This window comes from Balearica regulorum, chromosome 5 (genome assembly GCF_011004875.1).
Source record: "Balearica regulorum gibbericeps isolate bBalReg1 chromosome 5, bBalReg1.pri, whole genome shotgun sequence".
NCBI classification, from domain to species: Eukaryota; Metazoa; Chordata; class Aves; order Gruiformes; family Gruidae; genus Balearica; species Balearica regulorum.
The window spans coordinates 69,618,284-69,643,215 of record NC_046188.1 but is presented as its reverse complement, the minus strand read 5'-3'; the positions used below and the strand labels follow the sequence as shown (position 1 = coordinate 69,643,215).

Sequence of the window (24,932 nt, the reverse complement as noted above, 5' to 3'; positions counted from 1 at the left end):
GGCGCTGTCGGAGAGAGGAGCGGGAGGCGAGGGAGTCAGCGTACGCCATTGCTGCGTGGAGCCCCCCACCAGCAGACAGCTCCCGTCCCACAGAGACCACCCAGCTGGGCTCCACCCAACACAGCTGGCACTAAAAAGCACAGACAGATGAGAAAGGAAATCGTTTCCGCCAGCTCCCTCTGGTCTGCCCCGTTCACAGCCGTACGGGGGGACAGGCCCGACTGGTGGCCATCGCGGCAGGACACCGGTGCAGACAGCCGAGCCAAAGGAAAGGGTCTTACAGCTCCTGCTGCCCCACGGGCAGGGAGGCACAGCCCATCACCAATAATCCCTGTGTTGACATTAGTAATTAAGTTTATCACTAGGACAGGAGCCTGAGCCTATTCCCCGGGTATCGCCTCTTCTGTCGGCTGCGGAGGGAAAGCTGGGAAGCTGTAGCCACAGTAGCTGCAGATGATGCCAGTTTGCCACCAGCCAGCGGCCGCCGGCAAGCGCTGCGGACATACTGATAAAGGAGTTAAAGACCCAAAAAAGGGGCGTGTGGCAGCGGTCTAGCAAACACACCGCGATGCGATCGCTTTGCACACACAACATCCCCAAAGTAGTGCATCGAGGAGGGACAGACCGTACAGGCACGTGCCACCGAGCCAGCCCCAGTGCCAAGCGATACACGCGCTGCACCCTTCCCTCGGCCCCGTTCTGCCACGTGCACCGGGTACCTCCGACTCTGAGCCATCGGAACTGCACAAAGCCCGTGATGGAAAGCAAGGCAGTAGGAATGTCAATTAAAAAAAAAAATCGAAATGAAGGCTTGCTCCTGTGCTGCTCTGTGTGTAATGATTTTGCAAAAATAAGTAAGTAGCCAGATAGAGGTTCCCTCATCATACAGATACGCTGGGCAGGTAGAAAACTTCAGTAAGTGAAAAACAGAGCACAGGATGACATGGTGAGGTCAGAGATCTCAAACACAGCAATGAGAATGCCCAACTCTCTTTTTAGAGAGCTTACCTTTGGAAGACGGCTGTTCCAGAGCCAGTGAGAGAAACGTCAGCAAATGAAAACTGCAGCGGACAATTCAGAATACGTTAAGTCCCTTTCTGCGTAAGTTCTTGCAAAACCAGAGTCAGATCTTGAAGAATAGGAAGAGTTTTACCCATGAATAGACCTGAGAGGAAGTTTTACTCGTGAACAGACCTGTTAAAACACTGACTGAGGTCACATACGCCAAAGGTAAGAAGTGGTAGGAAGTTTTCCCTTCCTGCTCCACAGAAAACACTCGATTTGCAGAGGATGAGGTTCCAGACCAGAGGAGGCTGGCAGGATAACTGCGGCGTGGGTTCGAGGAAACAGCTTGCCTCGGGTCAAGCTTTGCTATTGGCACTTGGATATGACCAGAGGCAGCTGGGGAGAGCAGGGAAACGTGGCGGGTCCTAGCCGAGGGAGAAAGGGAGGGCAACTCCGAACAAGTCCTTGGCCACACCGCATTCCCTTTCGTACACCCAAAGAACGAGCGCGCAGAGGTGGGAAAGAAAGCTGCCAGGAGTCTGGGCCCAAGCAGGAGCCTTGGACCTCGAGCCAACGGAAAACAAAGGCACAACAGGTACAAACTCAAGAAGCAAAAAAAGAAAGCAACAACGGTAACAGACAGCTAAGCGCTTGGAGACGACTGATGCTTTCTAGGACTGCAAGGAATTGCTCTCTCCTCAATTGGTTTGAATTTCTAGGGTGCATGCCTTTGAGCAGCTTAAGCTTAGGCTGGCAGCATCCTCCGGCGCAGAGCGTAACAGCTCTCAGGGAAGTGCCGAGCGCAGATACAGTCGGAAGATGGGGCAAGAAAGAAGCGCAGGAGAAGCTGGGCAGTCTGCAGTACTCCTGCCGCACCAGGGAGCCGGCAGCCTTGTTGCTCTGCAGAACACGCTGCCCTCCGCACAGCAGGCTACTGTTGTCGTGAAGTATCTCCTTCCTAAAATACTTCTCTACCCTAACGACACAGAGTTTACAGGTGTAATAGGGTTTAGGTTTCAGGTTGTCCGCCAGAGATGGAACGCTCACCCATCTCGGCAGCGGAGCGCCATGAGAGGGAGCTTCGGCACAAGAGATGCGGTTCTTCCGTAAAGCCAGCGTGTACTTCAGTACCGCACAAGCCCCGAGAACAACGTGCGACAAGTCCGATTCGGCCTGGGCTTTCCAACGCTTCAGAGCAATATATTCCTTCATCCAGGGCATCAGAGCAGTCTGTGCAGAACTACGGCCAAACTTCCAACCCTCCCTTTCCCGAGGCAGGCTAAAGGGGCACCACGCGCACCGCGAGCAGGGAAGCAGCTGACATTTCACAGCTAAGAAACAACCATCTGCGTTAAATCTGTCTTGGTTTTTACGCTGAGCTTTCAGGTTCAGTGCATTAAATATTTGATCCATTTCCCTTTTATTTCCCCGCACTCATTACTTTTGCTGCTACAGAACTCTAACAAGGGAGCGCTTAGCCAACAATATCTACTCACTCTCTACTTTTTCAACTAGAAAGAGAAACTTTGAAAACTAGAAAGATCGCAAAGATTGTCTGTATGCTTCGCAAAGTGCCAAGAAGCTCTGTGAGAGTCTGTTGGCAGCAGTGTAAATTAAATAACAGCTCTCAGCAAAAATCCAGCTTCAGTGGGGCGAATTTAAACAGAAGGGACGACAAACACGTGACAGCATGGAAGGACTGTCAGCAAAAGCCATCTCAGACTTCAGTTGTCTGAGCAGAAAGGAAGTGTAACAGTACAGAGGAGGAAAGCTGAAGGAGCTTTTAAGCAGAAAGCAAAGCTGCTAGGTTCGTTGAGGACCAGAGGTTATTTCACATGTCTGCCAGTGTTTTTGCATTACATTTAAAGACTTCAAAACCACTTTATCAGGAAATTACTGACCTGTGTGGCTTAATATGCTCCGTAGGCAGCAGTTGCAACCACCGTACCTAAAAAAAAGAAAGCAAATGCTACTGCTGTCCTCTGAGCGCCAGGGAAGGGAATATCCCAGCAGTGGGTACACACAAGTCACCCAGCACCGAGCAGAGCTCCAGTCCAGCTGATTCCCAAGGCAGACAGAAGTGCTGCTCACGTGGAAACGCAACGGGGTAGGCTAGAATGCCCTCCAGCGTCACGGTCCGGTTGGGATTTAGATGTGGGCAACGCTGATGAGTACACGCAGTGACATCCGCTCACCAGCAGAAACAAGGAGGAGCTTGTAGCTCAGTAGCTAAACTTTAAAACACTCCAAATTTCACTACATTTAAACCCCCGTTTGTTCAGGTTGCAAAACATGTAGAGGAACCCAAATACAGTTTGCATAGGTAATATGTATCCTGTTTTGCTACGAAAAAGGTGTAACAGCTGTCCTAGGAAAGGGGCAAGTAACAGGGTGCCGATACAACGGCAAACAACAAACCACGTCTGTTTTGGGCTAGCTAAAACTGATGCTCCTTCTCCCAGGCTTCCCTGTAGAGATATAGCCACAAAAGACAAACTCTAACCACATCAACACATGCATTTCAGCAATGATTAACCCCAACTAATCACCACTGCAAGGGATAATTCCGATTATTCACATGCCCCAAGTTGTAAATTAAACTGGGTATCTGTGTGGGCAATTGAATGAAAATATTGGTCTTTGCCTGCAGGCAGACAAAAAAAAAAGCTGAAAAAAGATCTAAGTGAATAAAGAACATATTAAGAAAAGGCCATTTTACAAATCAACAGGATGGTCTCAAAGATGTATAAATCTCATCGCCCCGTCTAAAAGCAGGATACGGGAAGGATTAAAATGAATTTAAAAGTGGGAAGCAGTAGTAACCAGAAACATGGAAAAGCTTTATAGAGAGAGCATTAAGACTGGGACCCACGTTAATCCAGAGCAGTAAAAACTCAGATATGCTTGATAAAGAAACAAAAATCACTTAAGATATTAAGGGAAGGTTTAAAACCCCCTCTTAATTAGGCCCGGATTACAAACTGAGTAGAGGGAAACCTTATTGGGAGATATTTGAAAAAGTAAAGCCATATTCATCCAGTTTGCTGCGCTTGATACGGATCAGCCCTGTTCTGTTTCTTCTGAGAAAGGACACGGCAGCGAGCCAGACTCCCTCCAAGGAGCACCCACCGATCTGGTATCCCCACGCACGGTGCTTTTCCTTCTTACGTGCCCTTGTTCGTTGACAGCAAAACCTCCTTCCCACCTAAATCCTGTTTGGGATTACTGTTGCACTCTAAGCAAGAATGCCCTAAAAGTACGGAAATGGGAGTCACTGGGTTTGTATATCTACACTCACGACAGCTTCGCCATCTCAGTCCTCTGCAGAGAGCAAAATCTCTTATACAACTCCTGTTTTCTTTGAAACTAGTTCTTCAACTGCAGAAATCATGAATGAAAACTGAAAATACTGACCACAGACCAGGTAAGCAAAAGCTAGAGATAGCTAAAGAACCTCTTGGTGTTGACAGCGCTTTGACCTTTCTAGATAGCCTTAACTGCTCTCACAAGCGAATCAAGACAGGAATCCCAATCAACTGGTTTGGGTCATCGTGAGATCACGGGGAATAGCTTTCCCACGCCGAAGTGGTGCTATCGAGGATGTGGACTAAGACACCATCATCCTGAGACAGAGCAACCAGGAAGAGAGATAAGGTGGCTCTTGGTTAGGTGACGGGAACAGGGAGCAAAGAAAAGAGGAAAGGTTAGAAAGCGGCAGTGTTAGGAGAAAATGGCGTGTTCCAAATGGAGAGGGCAGCTCCCCAGAGGAGGAGAGGGGTGACCGTAGGTGTTGGAGAAGGGCTTGCTTTCTGTTCCACACTTGTACGCACTCAGCACAGCAGGATCCTGTCTAAATTCTTGGCACTGCTGCAATTAAAGCGACAATAAAAGTGATTATTACTGACGCAGAAGAGCCTCCAGAACTACAGCCAGCCAACATTATGTGCTAAAGGCTTGACGATCAAAACCCCCTGGGATATTATCAGCGGGATTATTTTATTCCACTTTGGATACACCCAAAAATGGACAACAGTATCAAACCCTTTGCACCTTGTGAGCGCATCCGCAGCAGGGTCAGAGACTGCTCCTAAGCAAGCTGTTGGATGGAGTTTAACACACACCTGGTTAAGGGCCTCCAACACTGCCCCGAAGCTCTCGGGCCTTCAGGATTACATCCCACTAGTCTGCTGCGAATATCACGAACAAGCATGCGACAGCAAGTGCCAGTTACAGAGTCAGCTGAAATCTGCCGCACCGAGGGATGGCGGAGAGGGCCAAGAACCTGGCTAGGCTCTTTGGCAAAGCCACCTCGGTGTAGAGGGTTTCACTTACCGCGCTTTAATTTCGAGGTGCGCAAAGCCCACCGGCTGCTTTTCAGGAACTGCATGGCCTTGGCTCCGCTCCTCTACCGAAAAGCTCTTAGAGGGGATTTTAAGGATCTGCCTCCACGTGGGGTGGGACACCCCATTCAAACATTAAGGGAATATATAAAGATTAGAAGGCACAAAGCTCAAGAGTAGGAACCAGAAGCCAAGAGATTAAGAAATCTGAAGATGCTTTGTGTTTCCAAAGACAGCTGCACGTCAGAGCGGAGCGAGGGCAGAGAAAGCAGGCAATAGTGCGCAGCACAAACGGAGGAGGTAGCTACAGGCTTAGCATTTATTTTAACTTTCCAGACGTGCTCTTCCAGGATGAAACGGGAGATCAGCCTGTCCAAATGCTTTTACAGCAAAGGAGCTATGAGAATCAAGACACAGAGAGACATTTAAAGCAGAAATAACGCAAAGAACGTGGATTTACTTTGCGAGGACTCAGAACAGATCTGTTTATCAAGAGAGAACAATGGAGAACAGGAATCACCCATAATGTGATACAACAAGAACTAAACTCAAAGAGCTCTTTTGCATCTTTACTGCCTTGGTCTACAGCAAGCCCAGTTCACGAGCATTAGGTATTTCCAGGTTTTTCAGAAGTCTAATAATCAGAGAGCAAAAAAACCCAAAACCACAGCATGCCAGGCTGTTTCCTGCTACAGCCGGTCAGGGGAAGGTAACCCCGTTCCCCCAGGACACAGTTCCAATGGCACAGAGAAGGAAAGTGTCACGCACAACGATTGCATCTTCCAGGACACAGCAGAGGTATGCCCAGCTCAGAAGTGACTTTAGTGCAATACCAAAACCCATTAAACATCAGGTCACTACCCAAACAATTTTTACCTTAAGAGGGAGATAATCCACCTTCCTCACCTTGAGTCATCTCCCCACCACCCTCGGGTAGGGCACCAGTAGTTCCACCTAGTCTCAGAGACAGCCATCTCCCAACACCTCACTGCCAGGGACAGAGATGATTCTTTCATTCGCGTTTGTAAAGTGCTTTGCAGATATAAAGCTCTGCCTAAGTGCTAAGTGTTATTACTACCCATCTTCCGCCCAACAAGCAAAGGCAGAAATGAACTCCTTTTCCCCCCCGCTCTATCAACACGTGCCAGCAGTCTGCATCAGGAGGCAAGCTAGCCTGCTAGCCTCAGCCTCCCTACACCTCAGCTCCCCTCTCCCCCTCAAAACTACCCAGTTTATTGTGCGTATTCCTGGACACCACCTTTTTAATGTTTCTTGGGTGTGTGCAGCAATTCAGCCTTACCCTGTGGTCCGCAATAGCGGATGAGCTGATGGCCCTTACACAGTTGTTCTACAAGAGATCCTGAACCATACAAGCTCTCAGCAAGGGGAACACCGCTGCTCTTTTCTGAAGGACTTGCAATGAAAAAAAGTAACTTCTCGTTGCTCAGAATAAAAGCATTTTTCTTTTACAAATTATTTTGAATTCTGAGGGGCTTCTTCCCTCCAATTCAAGACAGTATAGAAAAGGTCACCTTTGGAACCTAAACCACAGGGACAATATTTTACTGCCTGTTTAACAAAGTCCCTGCACTTCTAAAGGCCCTATAATTTGTAAGGAGCAGGGGACATGGTATATCACGCTTAATTGTTGAGTGGGAGATCGGCACTCGGACACGGATCTTCTGTGCGCCTGAAGTCATTTACATCAACGCACACTGGCTATAAAGTGCTCCTGTTCTGACTCGATGGCATTTGATACCACTCAGGCTCTGTTTGCACAGCCCTGACCCATGCCTGGAGCTTCCAGAAACTACTCCATGAACACAGCTAGCGGCTAGGGATAACAGGAGCCCAGGGATGTGTCATGAGCTAAGCTCCTGGGAAGCACTGCATCCTCCCACAATGGAAATATCGCAGCTAAAGAGTGGAAAGGAAGGCAATAACATCTCTGTGATCATAAGGAAGCAGAAACAGGAATTTCTTTTCCAGTGAGGGAGGAGAGAGCTCCAGTGAGACTGATTGGTAAACTCTGCTGGGCTTTGATATGAAGGCGTTTTGTCAATTAAAGGCCTTCTACAGGTCACAGTATGTTTAACTTTCTAGATAGGTAGTTTCTCTCCCGCTCCCATCATCGGAAAGCGCCTGCCTGGATAGGTCTAGCAGGCTCCTCCGGGCACTGAGGCTCTGCACAGCAGCGCTCAGGTAGTTTTACTAGCGACTTGGTCAAGCTTTGCAATGCGGTGTTGTGCAACTGAGACACGGACGAGGGAGGGTGGGCAAGGGATGCACGCAGCTTCCCCCAGACTCCGATCCACTTGAAAAGCAGGGGACTTGCAATCAAAGCTGCCCATCCTCTCTCCCCTCAGTCCCCAGAGGGAACAGCACAGGAAGGAGAGAATGAACATGCTTTTTGCTTAGGGAAAGCCTCCCCGCTTGCTTAATAAATACCTTCCAAAAAGCTTAGCAGCTCTGTAAACATACAAGATATTTCAATACGTGGTAAAAGTTCATCTTTTCCCTGAACTGCCAATGACAGAGGCTGGCACTGATCTGCCATTACTGCGTACGGGCAGTGTGAGGACCCAGCAGAGTCCAGGAGAAGCTCCCAGGCTCTGCAGGGTTTGGGCAAACAATGCTGGGTGTTGAGAAGCCTGTTAGATTTTGAAGTTGATCCATCCACGCAGCTCCGAGATGAGAATCCTGTCAGTTCTGCAGGAATGTCGCCAGCTCAGACCGGTCCAGGGAACTGAGAAGTGATGATGGTGACATCCAGGAGAACTCTTACTGGCAAAGGAGGGACGTGGCAGAGGGCTTTGGCTCTTCGGAACAGTGTCCTTCCCTCTCAGAGGCAGCCTGGTGGTCACTGAACACAGAAGTACTCAGGAGAGAGAAAGCACAGTGCCAGCCCCGATCTTGCTGCACCTGGCCAGGGGAGGGGAGACTGCATTTGGGGAGAATACAGCCCCAATGGCTTTAAAACAGGAGAGTGTCCTACAAAAGCAATCCCCATGGAAGTGTGACGAATTGGATCTTGGGCCAGATCCGACATGGTAGTGCAATAGGGCCCAAAGTCTCAATCCGCTCATTTCCAAAACCACTGACACGGTACCAGGGGGGTGATCTGCCCTGGCCCTCTTGCTTCTCTCTCTATCCAGTCCTTGAGCTTCAGAGAATCCACCCCAGAGGATTCCCTGAAGCAGGGTATCTCACTCCCAAACTCAGCAGGTGCCCTGCGGCAAGGAATCTGCCTCTGAAATGAAACAAGACAGGCTGAGGTAGGGAACTGGCATCTACCTGCAGTGACTCAGACCCTCTTCGTGTAGCAGGCCTTGGGAGGCAACGCTTCTTCTCTCAGCTGCAAGCACGGCACTCGAGCACAATCCATCCTCCAGTGTGCCACCACCGCATCACCCCAGAAGGAATGTTTCCAACCATCTCCTCCAATCCGAACTGCCCAATGACCACCTCCTCCAAGTATTATCCCAGCACTCAGCCCACAGGATCAGCTCTCAGAGCCGTACCCCTTTATCCTGCACTAGAGGGCTGAAATCATGAGGTCGTCCTGCTTGGCTGGGCTGGTTACATGCCCAGAGGGGGTGGAAGTCCGGATTTTGTCAGTGGCCAGGCACTCCTGGCTGCTCACACCCGTGGGAGTGATGTCCATGAGTTCTCCAGATGAACTAAGGGGGAAAGAGGGTGAGACGGAGATGCCCGACGAAGGATCTGTTGAGCCTGCAAACAACCTCGGGGGCTTTGGGACTAGATTGGGTTCATATTGTGCCCTCAACAGGATCTCCTGATCACTGACAGACTTGGGCATCTCTGCAAAGTCACTGGAGCTGTCTGACACCATCATGCAGTAGATGTCCTGGAAGGAGCTGCTTTTGCTATCCAAATTAAAGAGGCTGTCTATGAACTCCGCAAACTCCAGCACCTGGGGACTGGGAACATCAGTGAGCCGTCCATTCTGGAGGGACAGCTCTTCACGAGGGGCTAAGGAAACGCGGTCCCCCTCACTGCTGGCTCCCTCCTCACTGCAGCGTCGCTGGGGGGTAGTGCCACCGCTGTTGAGCACATTGTCAGGGGCTTGAGTCTCCTGGGAGTGCTTGGAGAGGCTATCAGCAGCCAACAGCTCTGTCCGCGAGCTGAGGGAGGGATTCTCCTCGGGGATCACAGGGTCTATATAAAAGCAGTGCGTCTCATCCTTCTCCATGACAGCATGGAGGCTGGGGGAGCCCCGGATGCTCCGAAAACCAGAGGAGCGCCTTGAATCAAAGCTGTAGATGGATTCATTGTCCGAGAGGCTCTCCATGGTCGCAAGAGGGGCACGGCGGTCCTGCAGCTCCACAGACAGACGTTCTTTTGTATCCAGAAGCAGCAGCTCCACGGGGTCTTTCTGCACAGGAGAAAGCGGCTTTGTCTCATAAAACCCCTCCAAGCTAATTTCGGAATGGGACTTGCTCCTGCAATGAGAAACGAACAAGGTGAGGCTGCATCGTTCCACAGAGCCGCAAGCTGCCAGAACAGCCAGGCAAACCAAGGCTTGGGCACAGAGCTCCTCATACGCGCTGAGGGCACACGTTGTTGCTCTAACCAGAGCCATCCACAACTGCAAGAAACCTCTTATCTCTCCATAGTCCCAGCTGAAAATATTAGGTACAGTTTCCTCCCCCTGCAAACTCAGATTCTCGCCCTTCTCCCTTTTCTCCTGGCTAAATGTTTTCCCTCTCAAGCACCATTTTCACTTGAGGACCATGGTGCTGCTCCCAATGAAACTTGCAGCGCTTCTAACTGAAGCGCCCACAACCGTGGTGCAGTCTCCACTCATGCAGACAAACCCCTCTCTCACCCAAACATCTCTGTATTAGAGAGGATCGAGACAAGAGAGGTCTAAGGACTAGCCTACAGCTAAACTACTACTTTCTCTTTCTTCTCACACTCTGGAAGCACTCCAGTCTCATGTCTCCCCCCTCCTTCTCCATGCTGGCAATCCCTACCTTACTACCTCAAATGCCAGGAGGCTGTTAGAGCATTGCTCAAGACCAATTCAACATGTCAGGTAGCAGATTTTAGGTTAAAAGCAGCAATTTATCTCAGCTTAAGGCAGGTCAAGATCTTTAAGACAACTCTGATCGCACTAAGACTTTAAAGGACCAGGCACGCTCCTCCAGAAAGACACTGTGTCAAGAACACCAGGAAGGAGCTCCTCACACCTGGCACACACAAAGCCTGGGATTAGCTGCAGGCAAAACAACAGCCCTAAAGACAAGAACTTAAGGAAATATCTGGGAAAAGAGCCTGAGCTTGGGAGAGGACTGCTGCACCTGCCAAAAGGACATGATGTACAGGGAAAGGCTCCTAAAGTAAGGGAAGCAGGTCTGTGGGTCTGCTCTGGCTATGGCACAGAAACCACCACTCCTCTCCCTGCTGCTTGACCTAGGCTCTCAGTCTTACTGTGTAGCCTTCACAAGCGCAGGCCCATCCCTGGTTCTGCTCTTCCATCACAGCTGCAGCTCTCCACTGTCTCTGACCATTCACTCTGTGACAAGAACATTTTCATATTATTTGCTGTCTTATCTTTCTTCTAAATTTAAATCTCACTCATGTTATCTCAAGGATACCCAGCTGTCCATCACTCAGCACAGACCATCTCACCCTGCCTCTTCCCACACGCACACAGCTTCTTGTTGGGTGCCTCTGCCCAAAATCTCCAAAGTGCTTCCCTTGCAAAGAAATAATCCTCTCCCACCCACAGCTCTGTCTTCTGTTTCAACTCACAACTCCCATTTGCTATATCTCTGACTACAAACCATCTTCCCTCATCTCCCCTCTTTTGTCTGCAGCTTTGCCCTAAAAAACGCAATGCTGTGATGGAAGTCACACGTTCAAACTTTGAAATAAGTCTTTGCCCACACTTTTATATTTACTTTCTTTGCTTCTTGCAAGTCTGTGGTCCTGCAATGCCTCAGGTTATCTGAAAACCTGCAAGGAATCTCTCTGCCATTTGCGCCTGGAGGAAAGCTGTTTACGTACGCCACAAAGAACGAGTTCGCCTCCAAACCACTCCTTCGTGTACCTTCTCAAGGTCCCTCCACCTCTTAGTCTTTGCAAGACTACTAACGTCAGTGGTCAGTGACGGTCCAGCTTTCAGAAAACAACCCCTTCAGCACTCAGAACACGCCTTTTCCCCACGCCTGCATTCTACTGGACTGAGCTTCCTGCTCTTCTCCTTCAGAAACAGGACGCCAACTGCTCTCCCCTCACCTCCATCCGTGTTGCCAGATTGTCCCATTTATAGTATTACAGAAGTCACACCATAAAGTAGCTTTAAATGCATATCTTCTGGTAAGCTTATGGGTTTCACTGCTTCTCTGCTTTTGAGAATCACCATATAGGCTACCTCTGGGCACATAAATCACACAGGAAAACAGAAATTTGGCTGCAAGACTGCAAGCTTTGCCTTTACGGTTTCAGGGAAAACCCCATTTGTCTAGATAAGGAGAAAAGGAAGTTTCTTCCATACTCTCAACTTCCAGGTTCTCCTGAGCTTGCTGCGCTCAGATTCTCGAGCAACACAAAGGATTTTTTCCACCCCCAACATGACACAAGACACACTGAAGCTAAGAAAAAGCCCCACAAAGGCAGCCTTTGGACCTATCCTTTCCACAAACATCCCTCACAATGCCCCAAGAGAAAGAGGGCCCACACCTAAAGCCAACAATCCTTCAAAGAAACCAGAGATATATCCTTACTTAGTACTGCTGTTCCTTCTGTCCACTGTTACGGCTCCAGTTCCAATTTGCACTGAGGGTCCACTAGGTAAGGGCTGGCTCTGGAAGATCAACTCTGGGGTGAGATCCACTTCTGTAGGACTCACCATCACTTTGGCTGCAGAAAGTAAAGCTGTTTTCCCCTTGTTGTAATTCTCCAAGACCTATCCAAGGCAAGCAGAGGAACAGTAACGCCTTACTGGAGACAGCAGGATTTGCCTCTGTTTCTTACCACTGCCTTCCCACAAACACAGGGCAAGATCTTGAGATAAAGGATAATATCAATGAATTCTGACATACTCTATCCTGTCAGAATGCCCTGCTGGGAATCCAGTGCTGGGAGAAGCAGCCTTCAGACTGGGAGGGTAGAGGAGCCTTGGCTGAGTCTCCATGGCCAGGAACTGCAGCTTAGTGATGGAGACCCAGTCTACAACCATTACTTAAAACAAAATCAGCCCTCAGACTAATAGAGGGGCTGCAGTTGCAGTGTGGAGGACTTCTGGACTTCATCTGAACTGCAGTCCGTAACAGGGAGCTTCCACGAGAAGGAACCAAACACCCAACCTCACATTATTACGACATTAAGTTTGGAAAGAGGACCTAGTCTAGGACTCTGGGTATTGGGATGGAGATCAGACCTCACTACGTTCAACTCTAATAGCCTGTGTGTGACTGGCCCAGCGCACAATCTTCTTTCTTCCTCCCCTCCAAAGTAAATGGTCTTATACATTTAAACAGCCAGCTCTCCTGGGTACATAAAGGCCTGTGACAAGACACTCGTTTTATCTGGGCACCTAATGGCCGCTTGATCCTAATTCTCTGCGTTACCTTGTTGAGCCCTTCCATGACCACATACGGGAGGTGTTCGTGCAACATCGCCGGCGAGATGATCACTTCGTTAAACGCCTTATTGTCACCCCAGATGGCAAAGTAAGTGGGATCCTCTTGCTCGCAGCAACTGGAAGAGGAGTTGGGATACAGAGGGGAAAACAGGGAGCAGGGGATGAAAGAGCAGGCCGGTATTTTGGCATGCAAAAGGAAGAGACAGCAGGTTGCAGAGACAGAAAAAGCAAGAGGAGAAAAAACAGAAGGAGAAGATATTAAAGTACACATGCTACTGCCATTGTAAAACTCTGCACTAGCCAACAGTGACATGACTATCTTGTTATTCTGACAGCACTGACACAATCACTGTCACTGTAAGACAGCAAGGAAAAAAAGAAAATCACCACCTCCTTCCTAGATAGGTTCCTGCCTTGGGGAGTCTTTTCCAAAAGAAAATTTTCACCCCGACTCATGGGCTGGCTGCAGAGCCGTGCACAAACTCACCAGCACTGCTCTGCAGGATGATTGTGCACCACATGGATGATGCGGCCGGGCGGGTAAAGCGGTGTGCTTGCAGAGAGGGCGATAGTCAGATCGCTGGGATGGGTCCAGAGGCGATTACTTGTCACTGAATTTTCTTCCGTCTCTTCAGGGAGCTCTGACTTGGGTATGCATTTTGTAGCACCCACAATGATTCGCCACTGTTCAACACAAGAGAAAGGAGGGAGAATATTGAGAAGAGAAAAACATCAAAGAAAGAAGAGAGTCATCTCACAAGACGTTATCGGTAGGTGTAACCTAAATACCTAATACTAGAAAAGGAAAAAATCCCACAGATCTTGTGCCTTGATTGCTTAAATGATAGACCTAGAGACAGAGGTAACCCTGCCCAGAAAAGCTGTTTCTTCCTTTTCCAATTTTAACCTTAGAAGCGGCAACATCTCATCCTTCCCTAACCATACAAAAATCTCCAGCAAAAAAAGGACCTAGACTAAGCACCAGCTTGTCCACCAACTGGTAACTTAATATTTTCCAGGATAAACAAGGTAGATGGCATCTGAATTCTTAGTGTACAAATGTATAATGTATAAGCAAAAAAATATACAACAGAAACAGACAAAACTTCTGTCTAGGCCTTTCTTTATGCACTAAAAGAAATCCTATCAAAAATACTCCAAAAAACCCATAAGCCAAAACACAAAACCCAAAGAATGCTGACAAGAAAAATAAATGTAAGCTCAGTTTTCTCCCTCCACAGGTCATTTCTATAATATTTTTACCCCTAAGACATGAAGATTTTTATGTTTTTTCCATCTCAGCATAATGGTAAAGAAGCGTGGGGAGGAACAACTTTCCACATTTCCTACCTCCAAAACATTAACAGGCCACTTATCCTAGAACAGCACCACCCAGACAACACACAGCAGCGTCTAAGTAGATGACTTGTACTTCCTAGCCCCTCACCATTTGTCACTGGCCAAGAAAAGCTGCAGTTGGAACACAGACTTCAAAACAGGCTCAGACATCCAAGAAAATTTCCTGCTCAGTTATTTTAGATGGCAAACTTACGGCGCATGAGCCAGAGTCATTACGTAGCCTGCAAACAGCGCAGCCCTTTGCCCTGACCTCTCTAGCTGCCTTCCAACTCTTGCCATCACTCCTCTGGTTACTGAAATAGTCATCACCGTGGACCTGAGGAGACCTGGAGGGCAGGAGAAGTCTGCAGTATTGCTACGTGACACTAATAGTTTACCTTCGCTGCTGAGAGGTTCACCTTCAGGTGTCTGTTAATCTTACCTTTGGCTTGTTACTCCTCTGAAGAACATCCAGAAGCTGCCGGCGAAATCCCTCCAGCTGAGACAGACCAATTCTGGAAAGGAAGAAGATGTGTTTATAACAGCTGGGCATTGAAAAGCACGCAGGTAACAAGATACAGGGACATAAAGGGCAGAAGAAAAAGAAACTATGCTACAAAAGATACTAAAGGGGGTTAATAGCATTGTCCAGGACCAATAACCAGGGTTAAGAGGCCACAGGAAACCATCGTGACAACAAACAAGTAAGAAATTTAACAGCAGATACAGATCAGATCACACAGATATGAGAGAGGTCAATGTAACAGATAAGGAGGGAGGTGATGCAATCATAGAAACAAGTGAGCAAAAAACAAGTACAGGATGACATAGAACAAATAAATTAGAAAGGTGGCACAGAGCTATGACACCACGAAAGAGATTACAGGATGCACAAGATTTTGTCATACAGGTTACCAAAAGGCATATTCAATACCATTTAGTACTTTCCCTCCACTGAATTCTACATGCCTTATATTGTACAGGCAGAAATGTCACCATTTATCCGAGGTCACACAACAGGGCAGAAACAAAAGTAAAACCCAGGTTGTCTGGCTCCCAGTCCAACGCCCTGCCCAGCAGAACACGTCCCCAGGAGATGATGAGAGGTGAGAAATGCCAAGACACAAGAAATGATGGAGCTGGTTCAGAGACGTGAGATGATATGGAATAGATATTCAGGGACAAACAGTACAAAATGAGATGACAGCACAGCCAGTTCAGGGCAGAGTGTAAAGAGGCAACCAGGAAGATGGTATCAACATGTCAGATACCACAATTAGTGTAATTACAGAGACAGGATATTCACCCTTTTCTTTCACACAGGCAGCTGAGAGCCAGGGAGGGATATGCCTATAAAAAGGTGTGTGAAACACCAAAATAGGTGGTCCAGGTAAGAGACGCAGCAATACAGGTAACTAGGAAGACAAGTAAGAGGCATACAAGGACAGATAAATGAGGAAACTGGAGACAGACATGATCTAGGTGTTTCTGATAAAAACAGGTGACTGGTATAGAACAGTAGACACTCATCAAGAAATTCAGACACTTCTCAACTTGCCTGGGCACTAGATCTTTGCCAAGCACGACTGCAGTCACAAACTCTTTTGAATACTCCATGGCATCCTCACTGGAAGAGAAACAGGACCAAGAAGAAGCAAACAGTGTTTCGCTAGCAGCAAACTGCACTTCATTCCCAATTTACCACTGGTGTCAGAGGTTACTGAACAGTGAACCAGGGCCATAAAAAAAAAATCACAACCCAAGCTGCTCAAGGCTTTTGGGATTTGCACCTTGATAAAGAAAAGCTCGATATTCACATGCCATGCTCCAAGCAACTTTATTCTGCGTATGGCTCTGAATACACTTGGAAAAGGAAGTACTCTCAGTGCCTCAGAGTCATTTTCCAATAGTTCAGAATGGCCAGGACAGCAGAAAGGAAGAAGATATTCCATGCTCCTGAGACTAGAAAAACACTGCAGACCTAAGATGGCCACTTTCTGCAGCAATCTGAGTACCAAGATAAGAGGGAATTAAGGCTTCCACTCTATAAGCTGGTTCTGCAATCAACTACTCTCCTAGATACCTTCTGAACCAGCTATCACAGGCAGAGGCTGCATTGTTGACCTAGAGATGATCCCGGGCACAACACACAGTGCAACAAAAGCGTGGCAGGCAGAGGCACCTCCCTGAACTCTGAAACAGTTGAGGGAGCAAAGGATCTCAGGAGTGGAAGCTCTGAGTAGAAAACGATAAAACTCTCATGAAACATTCTAGCATGACTCCTTTATAGCTACAGAAGACCAGGGATTACTATGGCAGCATGCCGGTACTCAGATTCATTAGCAGGATGGTTTAAAACCCTTGGCTGCTCCTGGACACGATGCAGTAACTACCACAAGAAGCTTCCGATAATCCGTAGCTGCTTTCAAGTGCCCCCATGATGCCTGCCACAACTACAAAGACTTTATCTCACTCCACAGCAATCAAGTAGGATGTTTTTGTTTGGCTGCCATGTAAATAACGTGATCAGCAGGTCTGTTCCAATTTACAGTGGGAGGAATTCACTATACCTCTCTTCAGACATCTCTGAGGCACATACCCTCGATTCCCCTATAGCCAAGGGGAACAGGCACCCAAGAAGCACAAATCCCTCCAACCTATTTTAGGCAGCCACTCTAGAGTGACAGAAATCACACCCCAGAAGTGCCAATTCCTTTGTCAGCTGCAAAAGGAGTCCAAACAACTAGATCAACTGATGCAGACATCTATATTCGGTCAAATATCTCCCTTACTGTACATCTATTTGCAGCAGATGGGGAAAAGGACACACTGGCGCTGTGCAGAGAACAAGGAAATCGCACCCTGTCCACTCAACTTGCATTTTCCACTAGTCAGGGTGAAATTAGAGCTATAGCCACAGACAACTAAAGCATAAAATAGAATATTTGGGAGAGTGGCCACCTGCCATCAAAACCTTAACTCCAAACTACCACACAGAGCAAAAGGTGCTGACAGCCCTCAGCTCCTATGAACTGCCTCTCCATTCTTCTGCATGCTTCTCAGGGCAGAGAGCTGTCTTTTACTGCTCCTCAGAGCATCACAGACAGGATCTGATTCAGCTAGAACTACACCCCACCTGTCACAGGTCCTCCTGCCCCAACACCTACCTCAGCAGCCCCCCTGGGGGAGAATAGGCAAAGCACTTCAGCGATGGGTACTGCGGACGCAAAAGGAAGGACAGGATGGCAGCTGTGCCAGCCCCTAGAGAATGACCGACCACAATCAGGCCATAGTGTTTTGTTCCTCTCCCCTGAAAAAAAAAAAACCCAAGAAATTGAGGTCACACTGAAAGGTAAGTCCACAAAACCCCCAAAATCTGTCCTCCTCCCCAGCTGTGAGTTTTCTTGCTTTACATGAGCACCCCAGACTCCAGCTAACCAGCTCCTCCACCAGTGGGAACTAGTGAGGGTACGTTAGATTTTAAAATGGAAGCAGAGTTCTGATTTACACTGTTTAGTCCAAGTCAGTGGCAGCGCTAGCATATTCCTTGCCCTGCAACATTGCTTGTTCTGAAGGGATGCTAGAATTCATTCTCTCCTACATCCCCCAATCAGTGTTTGACCTACTGGATCTTTCCTAAAAGAATAAAGTCAGAAGAAAAAGGAAATGTACACAAGCGGTTTGAGTTATTTAGGATCTGATAGGAGGTTTTGTTTCTGCTTAATATCCGAGTCCAGGCTCACACATCTGCAGTCTCCTTGGTTCTAGAAATGACTTGGTTTCATTAATTCTACCACTTGTGCAGGCTGAAAACCAGAAACCTTAACTAGCGGTTTGAACAGTAGTCTTCTAAGTCTAGATGCTCTCAACAGCTGACCACTGCTCAAGTCACACAGAACAAATACAAGAACAAAAGATCTCTTCCTTGTGTCATTTTCCTCCTCAAGACCACCTCTAAGCCACCGCCATGCCTGTTACAGTCAGCGAGGTGAATGCTGGGGGAGAATTAAGACTTTACACACCTCACTTGTTATGTTAAACATCTGCTGCTGGCAACTGTCCAAAACAATGTACAGAGGAACCTTTGGTAGGACCTCAGAGGGCATTTACATTTTGGCCATACCACTTGTTCAGATATTCTTCAAAGTTTAGCTTCTACACACAGGCCAGTTACTCCATCTCATATTAACTAAGCTCAGGTCCAACTAGTTACACAATTTTCATCAATTAAAAGGTGGACCCACCATAAAGCCAGCTTCAAACAGAACAGAATATGATGTTTATTATCACACACAGGAGACAACCAAAGTATAGAGCTCTGAACGCCACCATATCCTTACCAGTCAAGGTGGCAGCTGAGCTCTGTAGGACATCAGGATAAAGTCCTCATGAGTAACAGCTCACTTAACAAGATCCATTTTCACATTCTGGGCAGAGAGCAATAAAGCACCAAAGTAGTCTGACGCCAACATATCTGTCCTTACATCTACCAAACATCACGAGGCAGATGCTTCAATGTTGACTGGTGTGACACTCAGGTTTCAGGGAACCATTGAGGCTTTTCTCTCTCTTTTCTTTCTCCCTTGAGCTATTGCTAATTTCCCCACAGGCGCTGCTCAGGCCAAGGCACTCTTCGGGCGTGAGAAAAGGACAGCTGTCTGACAGCAGGGAATCAGGCAGTTCCGAAGCTGCCACCCCAACGGGGACATAGACTCTGCTATTACTGACATCTAAACTAAGGTAAGCTGCTTCGTAACACCTCTCTTGGGTTCTCCGATAGCTCTCTATCACAAAAAATGTGCGCACACAGACAGTCAGCATGGCATCCCATTGCTGTCTCCAAAGAGAATCTCCATAGAGATGAGATTTTAGTTCCTGTTGATTTGTTTTTAATGTTCCCTGCCCTGCGTTGCCACCAAATGGGACTTTCTGCCTCAGCTTTGCCGGAGAAAAAAACAATAATAAAAATCAGGAGCTCTGCAGTATCGGTGGTTTCAAAATAAAAAAAGCCTTGGGGGAATGAGTAACTAGTTGCCTGTCTGGCAATCCAGAGGGACAGGAATTGAAGGAAGATTTCAGAAATTAGTACAACAGATTCAGGGGCATGAAGGTTTCCCCAAAACCAGTGTTTTAGGGAAGTCTCATCTTCTGTATAACCTGCAACAATAAAAGAAACCTCATACTCACTAAGTCTCGTCCAAAAGCTTGAGAAAGCACCATTTCTTGCTCCAGTTTCTTCTTGATGTACTCAGCAGATAGCACCATTCCCTGAGGGAAACAAAGCCAGAGCAGGATGTAAAGGGTTGCATATCAGCCCTGATCTAAACATCTAGGAGCCACCAAGCTGCCCCTAATGCTGCGTGAGCTCTGGAGTGCCACACAGCACGTGTCAGGGTTGAGAAAGAATACTGACTCTACTCCACATTTAGGAATAGACTTCATTAGGCAGATGTCTTGGCTCACCGATTACCAGAGCCACAAACTGTTTAGAAGTAATGACAGTTCTTAAGTTAAGGTAACACTCAAAGGACCTATTCCTGGGCTCACGGTGCAAAGTCTAGAAATAAAAAAAGCAAACAACAAATAACAAAACACCCCACTTAAACACAAGGTTGTGTATCTGGAAGCTCAGCAGACACTGGGACCTGCAGCAGAACGGTGAAACAAACTTTGATTTTCTGTACATCAGTGCTTTAACTGCAAAACTGGACTCTTCCATTTAAATCTGAACACGAATAAAAGCAAGAACTAGCCTAACAGGGAAAATAATACAAACACTGAGACACTACTGGAGGGAAAGAGTGGCAGCACTATCTGTACAGGAAGAGTTATTGATGACTGGAGAAGGCAGCAACTATTAAGGGGATTCAGCTGTCAAAGGACATTAATCACAAATTATTAAAGGTTTTTATTCACTAGAAGCTAAGATGATGGGAAACAAGCAGATAGTCCTATTCTAAACATCAATCCTTCTCTGCTGATGGCTGCATCTGAGGAGCGTTTCTCCCTCTGTGCAATAATGACAAATGCAGTTGATCTGTTATAAACAAGCAACTCGAATTTGGGCTGTTGCATAAATTCTTGGTTATGCCTTAAACTGTCGTAAAGTCAGTGATAAGCAAGCCTGAACTACAAAGGCTGAAAAACAGCGATGTAGTCCAGGGTGAACATGGGTAAACAGAAAACAGCTACTTCTAATTTGGTGATTACAGACCTCAAATAATTCACACTGGGTGAGTAATAATTCCCAAAAAACAGGGAAGATCATCTCCTTTGCTGTTTCCCATCACACCCCTACCTGAAACCAGTTTAAGTACAAAGTGAACATTATTGAGCACTGTTTAATCTCAGAGCGATAAAAGAATTCGTGGCCCTCTCAAAAAGCAAAGAAACATGGAATTTTCAAAGTCCTCAATATCAAACACACCATCAAAACCAAGCTGACTACTGAAGAGCAAGAGCAGAACACAGGTGATTCTGCTGAGCCTGTGAATGGGACATCAGTAACACTGCCATCGTTATCAAAAAGCCGATGCCATGATATTTCATGCCCATGTTCAGATCTCTCAGCAGCTAGCCAGCTTCCGCCGCATTCAAAAGAGTCTCTATCTCCAACTCTAATGAGAAGTGAACAGCAGACTCCTTATATAAATTTCTAACATGAATTTAGGATTCTATTTTTGAAAAGCATGACCTAAATCCATGGTGATGTTACTAATGGGCTGTTAGTCAGCCTTATAGCTATATTTTTGATAATTACGGTATATTCTAATATAGACAGTGATTTTAATAATATGGAATGAGACTTTTACCACTGCAAAGTTACATTTAGACTTTCCATTAAAGCAGACACTGGTTTCATAAGTTTCAAAGGAATAAAACTATCTGGGCTTAATTTTCAAACCTCACGGGTAAATAATCAAACAGATTGGAGATCTAGGGAAAATGAAATGGAAATATCCCGTACTGCTTTGCAGCTTGAAGGCACGAAACTGCTCTGCGATTATTTGAACGGTGTGTGTGAAAACCCACGGAGGGGGTCTATTTGGTAAAGAGCTTGAAAGTTATTGCTATTGCTGTCGTATCAAACTGGTGAGAGCTGTTATCACGGCTGAGCTTTCCGGGTTTCCTTCTAGCAGCTACTTCTTGTCATCTCAGTTGGCTCAACACCAGGAAGCAAACCTTCACAACATCATCATTTTAGTAGCTTTGTTCTATTCCAGTTCTACAGAATAAAGTATGGATTCATGCCCTTGATTTATGATTATTTTTAAATTAACTTTGTTATAACAATCAGTGGATTTTATTTCAAAAATAGTGAAGCTAGGGTTTTGGGGTTGGTTTCTTTTTTTTTTTTGCAGTTAATCTCCCCTAGGGATTTTCACACACCCCCCCCTTTTGTTTTTTGGCATGCTAACCCATACACCTTAGTTACAGCTAGATTTTTTTGACCCAAAATAGTTCAGAGACCTATTATGCATTTTAACTGAAGCATTCACAGCAACCCAAGCAATCAAACACTTTCAGCTTGGTACTGGTGGAGTGATAAGAAGGCTCCCGTAAACATCAAGAGTTTTAATTTGTAGGATGTCTGATCAACACTGTGTGAAGCACAGTGACGGGCAGGCTCCGCAAGCAGAGATTACAGGCCATGCCAGCCTGCTGGGTGTGCAGGACAGAGTCAGCAAGAAAAAAACAGAAATCAAACAACTTACAGGAAGCTCCCAAATGGCCACGTACTTTTCTCCAAATTAAATGTAAGTGTTAGCAAGACACTTCATTTATTTTTGTATTAAAGTTGACTTCTGGACATTAAAAATGCATTAAGACAGACATTTTAAAATTCTATTATCTTCATTAGTTTCCCTTGGGAATCAACAGTACATTATTGTCTGAAGATTAATACTGATAATAATTTAAGATAAAGCTATATTTCTGTACTAGCAATAATCAAAAAAAAGAAATAACACAAAGGCCAAATAAAAACTCAATATAGAACAAAGGGAATGATCTGATAATGTTTCATATAAGCTGCTAGCATATGAATATTTTCACATCAAGATCAAAAGAAAAGCCAACTTCTGCAAGGATCTAATTACTAGCTTTTCTGCACAAATTTCAGAACAAATCCCCCTTGCTTCCCCTTTGGTTTCCTTTTACCTTTCTTTGTATGAGCTGTTGATCACACTGATTGTGCAAAGTCATTTTGAGCTCAATGCATTAGTACAAGAAACAAGGGATGTTATCATTGACAGTAGACATAACGCTTCAAAGTGTTAAACAAATAGCAAAGATTCACAGAGCTAAATATCAGTTATGTGACAAAACACTACCTCATTTATCTATGCTTCCGTAACACATCCTATGTAATTGCCAGGTTGATTATTTTTCTCATTTTGGGGGAAACCAAGGAAACAGCCATTAACCAAATAACAGGTACACAACATTGTTTTCAAAAAATCCACTCTAGGAGACTTGAAGACCATGGAGCACCTAGACAATGCTTTCTTAGGTAACTGCTTCTTCATCAGACCCATAACCAGCAAAGCATTTGAGTACACCGTTACCTATCAGCTCCTAATGCTCTACTTCCTCAAGCAGAGCATCAAAGTACAGAGTAGAGGTTTGGCATGCGGACAGGACATCGCAAGTGATGCAGGAGCTCCCAGCTCATGGCTCCCAAGGACTTACGAGCTCAGTGTCCCTCCCTGAAGGGACCTGGACCAGAATAATCAGCAGTATCTTGTCTCCCCAAGCAGCAGCATTTCCAGCAGCAGCTCCATTCCACCACACACAACCTCCAGTTTCTATTTTTCTTTCCCAACCTGGCACCGCATCTTGAGAAGCTGCCAAATTCCTGATAATCTTAAAACTCAGCATGTTTCTCGTTACTTTGCTGGACTGGGGCAAAAGGTCAGCTCTATAGTAAATTGATTTAGTCAGCCCAGTTCTGATCACTAACATGGAGCATCAGTCTAATTACACAGATGCAAGTGCTGCCAGTATCCTTTTATGAGGTTCAATATGCCTATCCCCTTGCAACAGAATTTTAAAACACGTTCTCAGGGTTTGATTGCAAATTCTGAAAAGGTCAGTGGAAGAAAAAGTAAATTGAATGACTCCAATAATCTTGTTCTAGGTCTCCACAGATACCTTTTACAGTTTGGTTTTTACTAATTGTATGGGGTTTTTAACTACAGACAGTGATTTTAACGGTTACAACTAAGGATTTTATTTTAACATCTCAAAGCCATTTCACTGCAATCATTTAACACCCTTCATAATTGCCTGAGGTGCTTTTAAGACCACTTTTTTGGAACCTATAATTAAAAAGTCAAAATATCAGAAAAAGAAGTGGTGGGGTGGTGGGTTTTTTTTGTTTTGGGGTTGTTTTCTTTTAACACACCTTGTGTCCCAGCCATGTTCCATGGTGCCCCTCAACTGGAAGGCGCTCTGCATCCCCAGTTAGGTCAGTCAGGGCATCCTGGAAGAAAAACAGTCACCACGCTTCAGGAAGTCAAACACCACGCATGAGTCGGAAAGGTCTCAGACTCTCCTGAAAGTTTACCAGGGTGTCCAAGGGTATGTGAGGTCACTGCACAGCACACTTACTTTTGGAGACAGAGTTCCTCGGATACTAATGACCACCTTCTTCTTATCGTGGTCCACAGCCACATAGAAAGGCGTTTCATAAACCTGGAAAAGATCCACTACTGTAAAAATCAGGTGAGACATTCCTGTTTAATTATTCTCCTGCTCGGGGCAAAAGAGGCAGAGCAGCCTGACAGGTTATGCCTCATGGGTAAGGACTCCTCTCAATGATCTGATTTTTTGGCAGTAGCAAATATTTCTGTCCAAGTGGCAGAATTTCTTGATGGAGAGATAGGATGGGAAGCTCTAGGGTCAGGAAAAAAGGCTTAAATTTCCTTCTTTGTACCACTACACCTGGAAGCATGTAAATCCCATTAGGAAGGGCCTTGGGAGCACACCCCAAATATGAAGGGGGTTGCAGATTCTCCTTACTGCATCGTGGCAAGATGTGTAAACAATGTCCACTGAGGTCATATTCTCATCCAAGAAGTGACGCCGGATGGCAATGGCATTGCAGCCACAGCAATTATCCTCTTCAATAGTGACACTTGGTGCATAGCGGGGACGTGAAGGACAGAGGCAGCAACATCTGCAGAATTAAAAAATAGCTTTGAGGAAAAGAGGAACATGGAAGAGATTGGCTTTAGAGTGAAACACCTAGGGATAAGGGAAAGACAGACCCTGCATGCCACAGTGGCCTCATCTTGGCAGTAGTGATTTCTTTCGCTTGTAGGAGCTCTTGCACAAAACAGCACACAAGTCATCTTTCAGGACCAAAAAGGGGCACTGGGATCAGATGTAGTTTTCCTTCTGAGCACCAGAGAGAGCTACAGTGCAACCAGACCCCAAGGAATCAATGCCTAGTGGGGCTGGGATCTCTCCTCAAAGGATGCTATGCTTCATAGCACAGCCCCACATTGTTTCAACACGCAAAGCAGGTAGCATTTGCTGAGATCTAGATCTATTTATAACAAAAAAAGTAAAACGGGTCTAGATTCATTCCAGAACAAAAACAGAAGCACAGATTTATTTTTTTTTTGGTCCTT

General features: G+C 46.3%; 1 protein-coding gene across 1 annotated transcript in view; it reads right to left on the bottom strand.

Moving 5' to 3' along the window:
- Positions 1-2,988: 2,988 nt before the first annotated feature.
- DAGLA (diacylglycerol lipase alpha) overlaps positions 2,989-24,932 on the bottom strand; it is a 67,882-nt gene continuing 45,938 nt past the window's right edge. The window contains exons 12-22 of the mRNA XM_075755515.1: positions 24,319-24,475; positions 23,908-23,991; positions 23,702-23,779; positions 19,483-19,563; positions 17,463-17,605; positions 15,854-15,922; positions 14,738-14,810; positions 13,445-13,641; positions 12,944-13,073; positions 12,098-12,279; positions 2,989-9,808 (exon numbers count right to left, since the gene is read on the bottom strand). Coding sequence (XP_075611630.1) covers positions 8,881-9,808; positions 12,098-12,279; positions 12,944-13,073; positions 13,445-13,641; positions 14,738-14,810; positions 15,854-15,922; positions 17,463-17,605; positions 19,483-19,563; positions 23,702-23,779; positions 23,908-23,991; positions 24,319-24,475 — 2,122 coding nt within the window. The 3' untranslated portion in view covers positions 2,989-8,880. The remainder of the gene's footprint in view (positions 9,809-12,097; positions 12,280-12,943; positions 13,074-13,444; positions 13,642-14,737; positions 14,811-15,853; positions 15,923-17,462; positions 17,606-19,482; positions 19,564-23,701; positions 23,780-23,907; positions 23,992-24,318; positions 24,476-24,932) is intronic.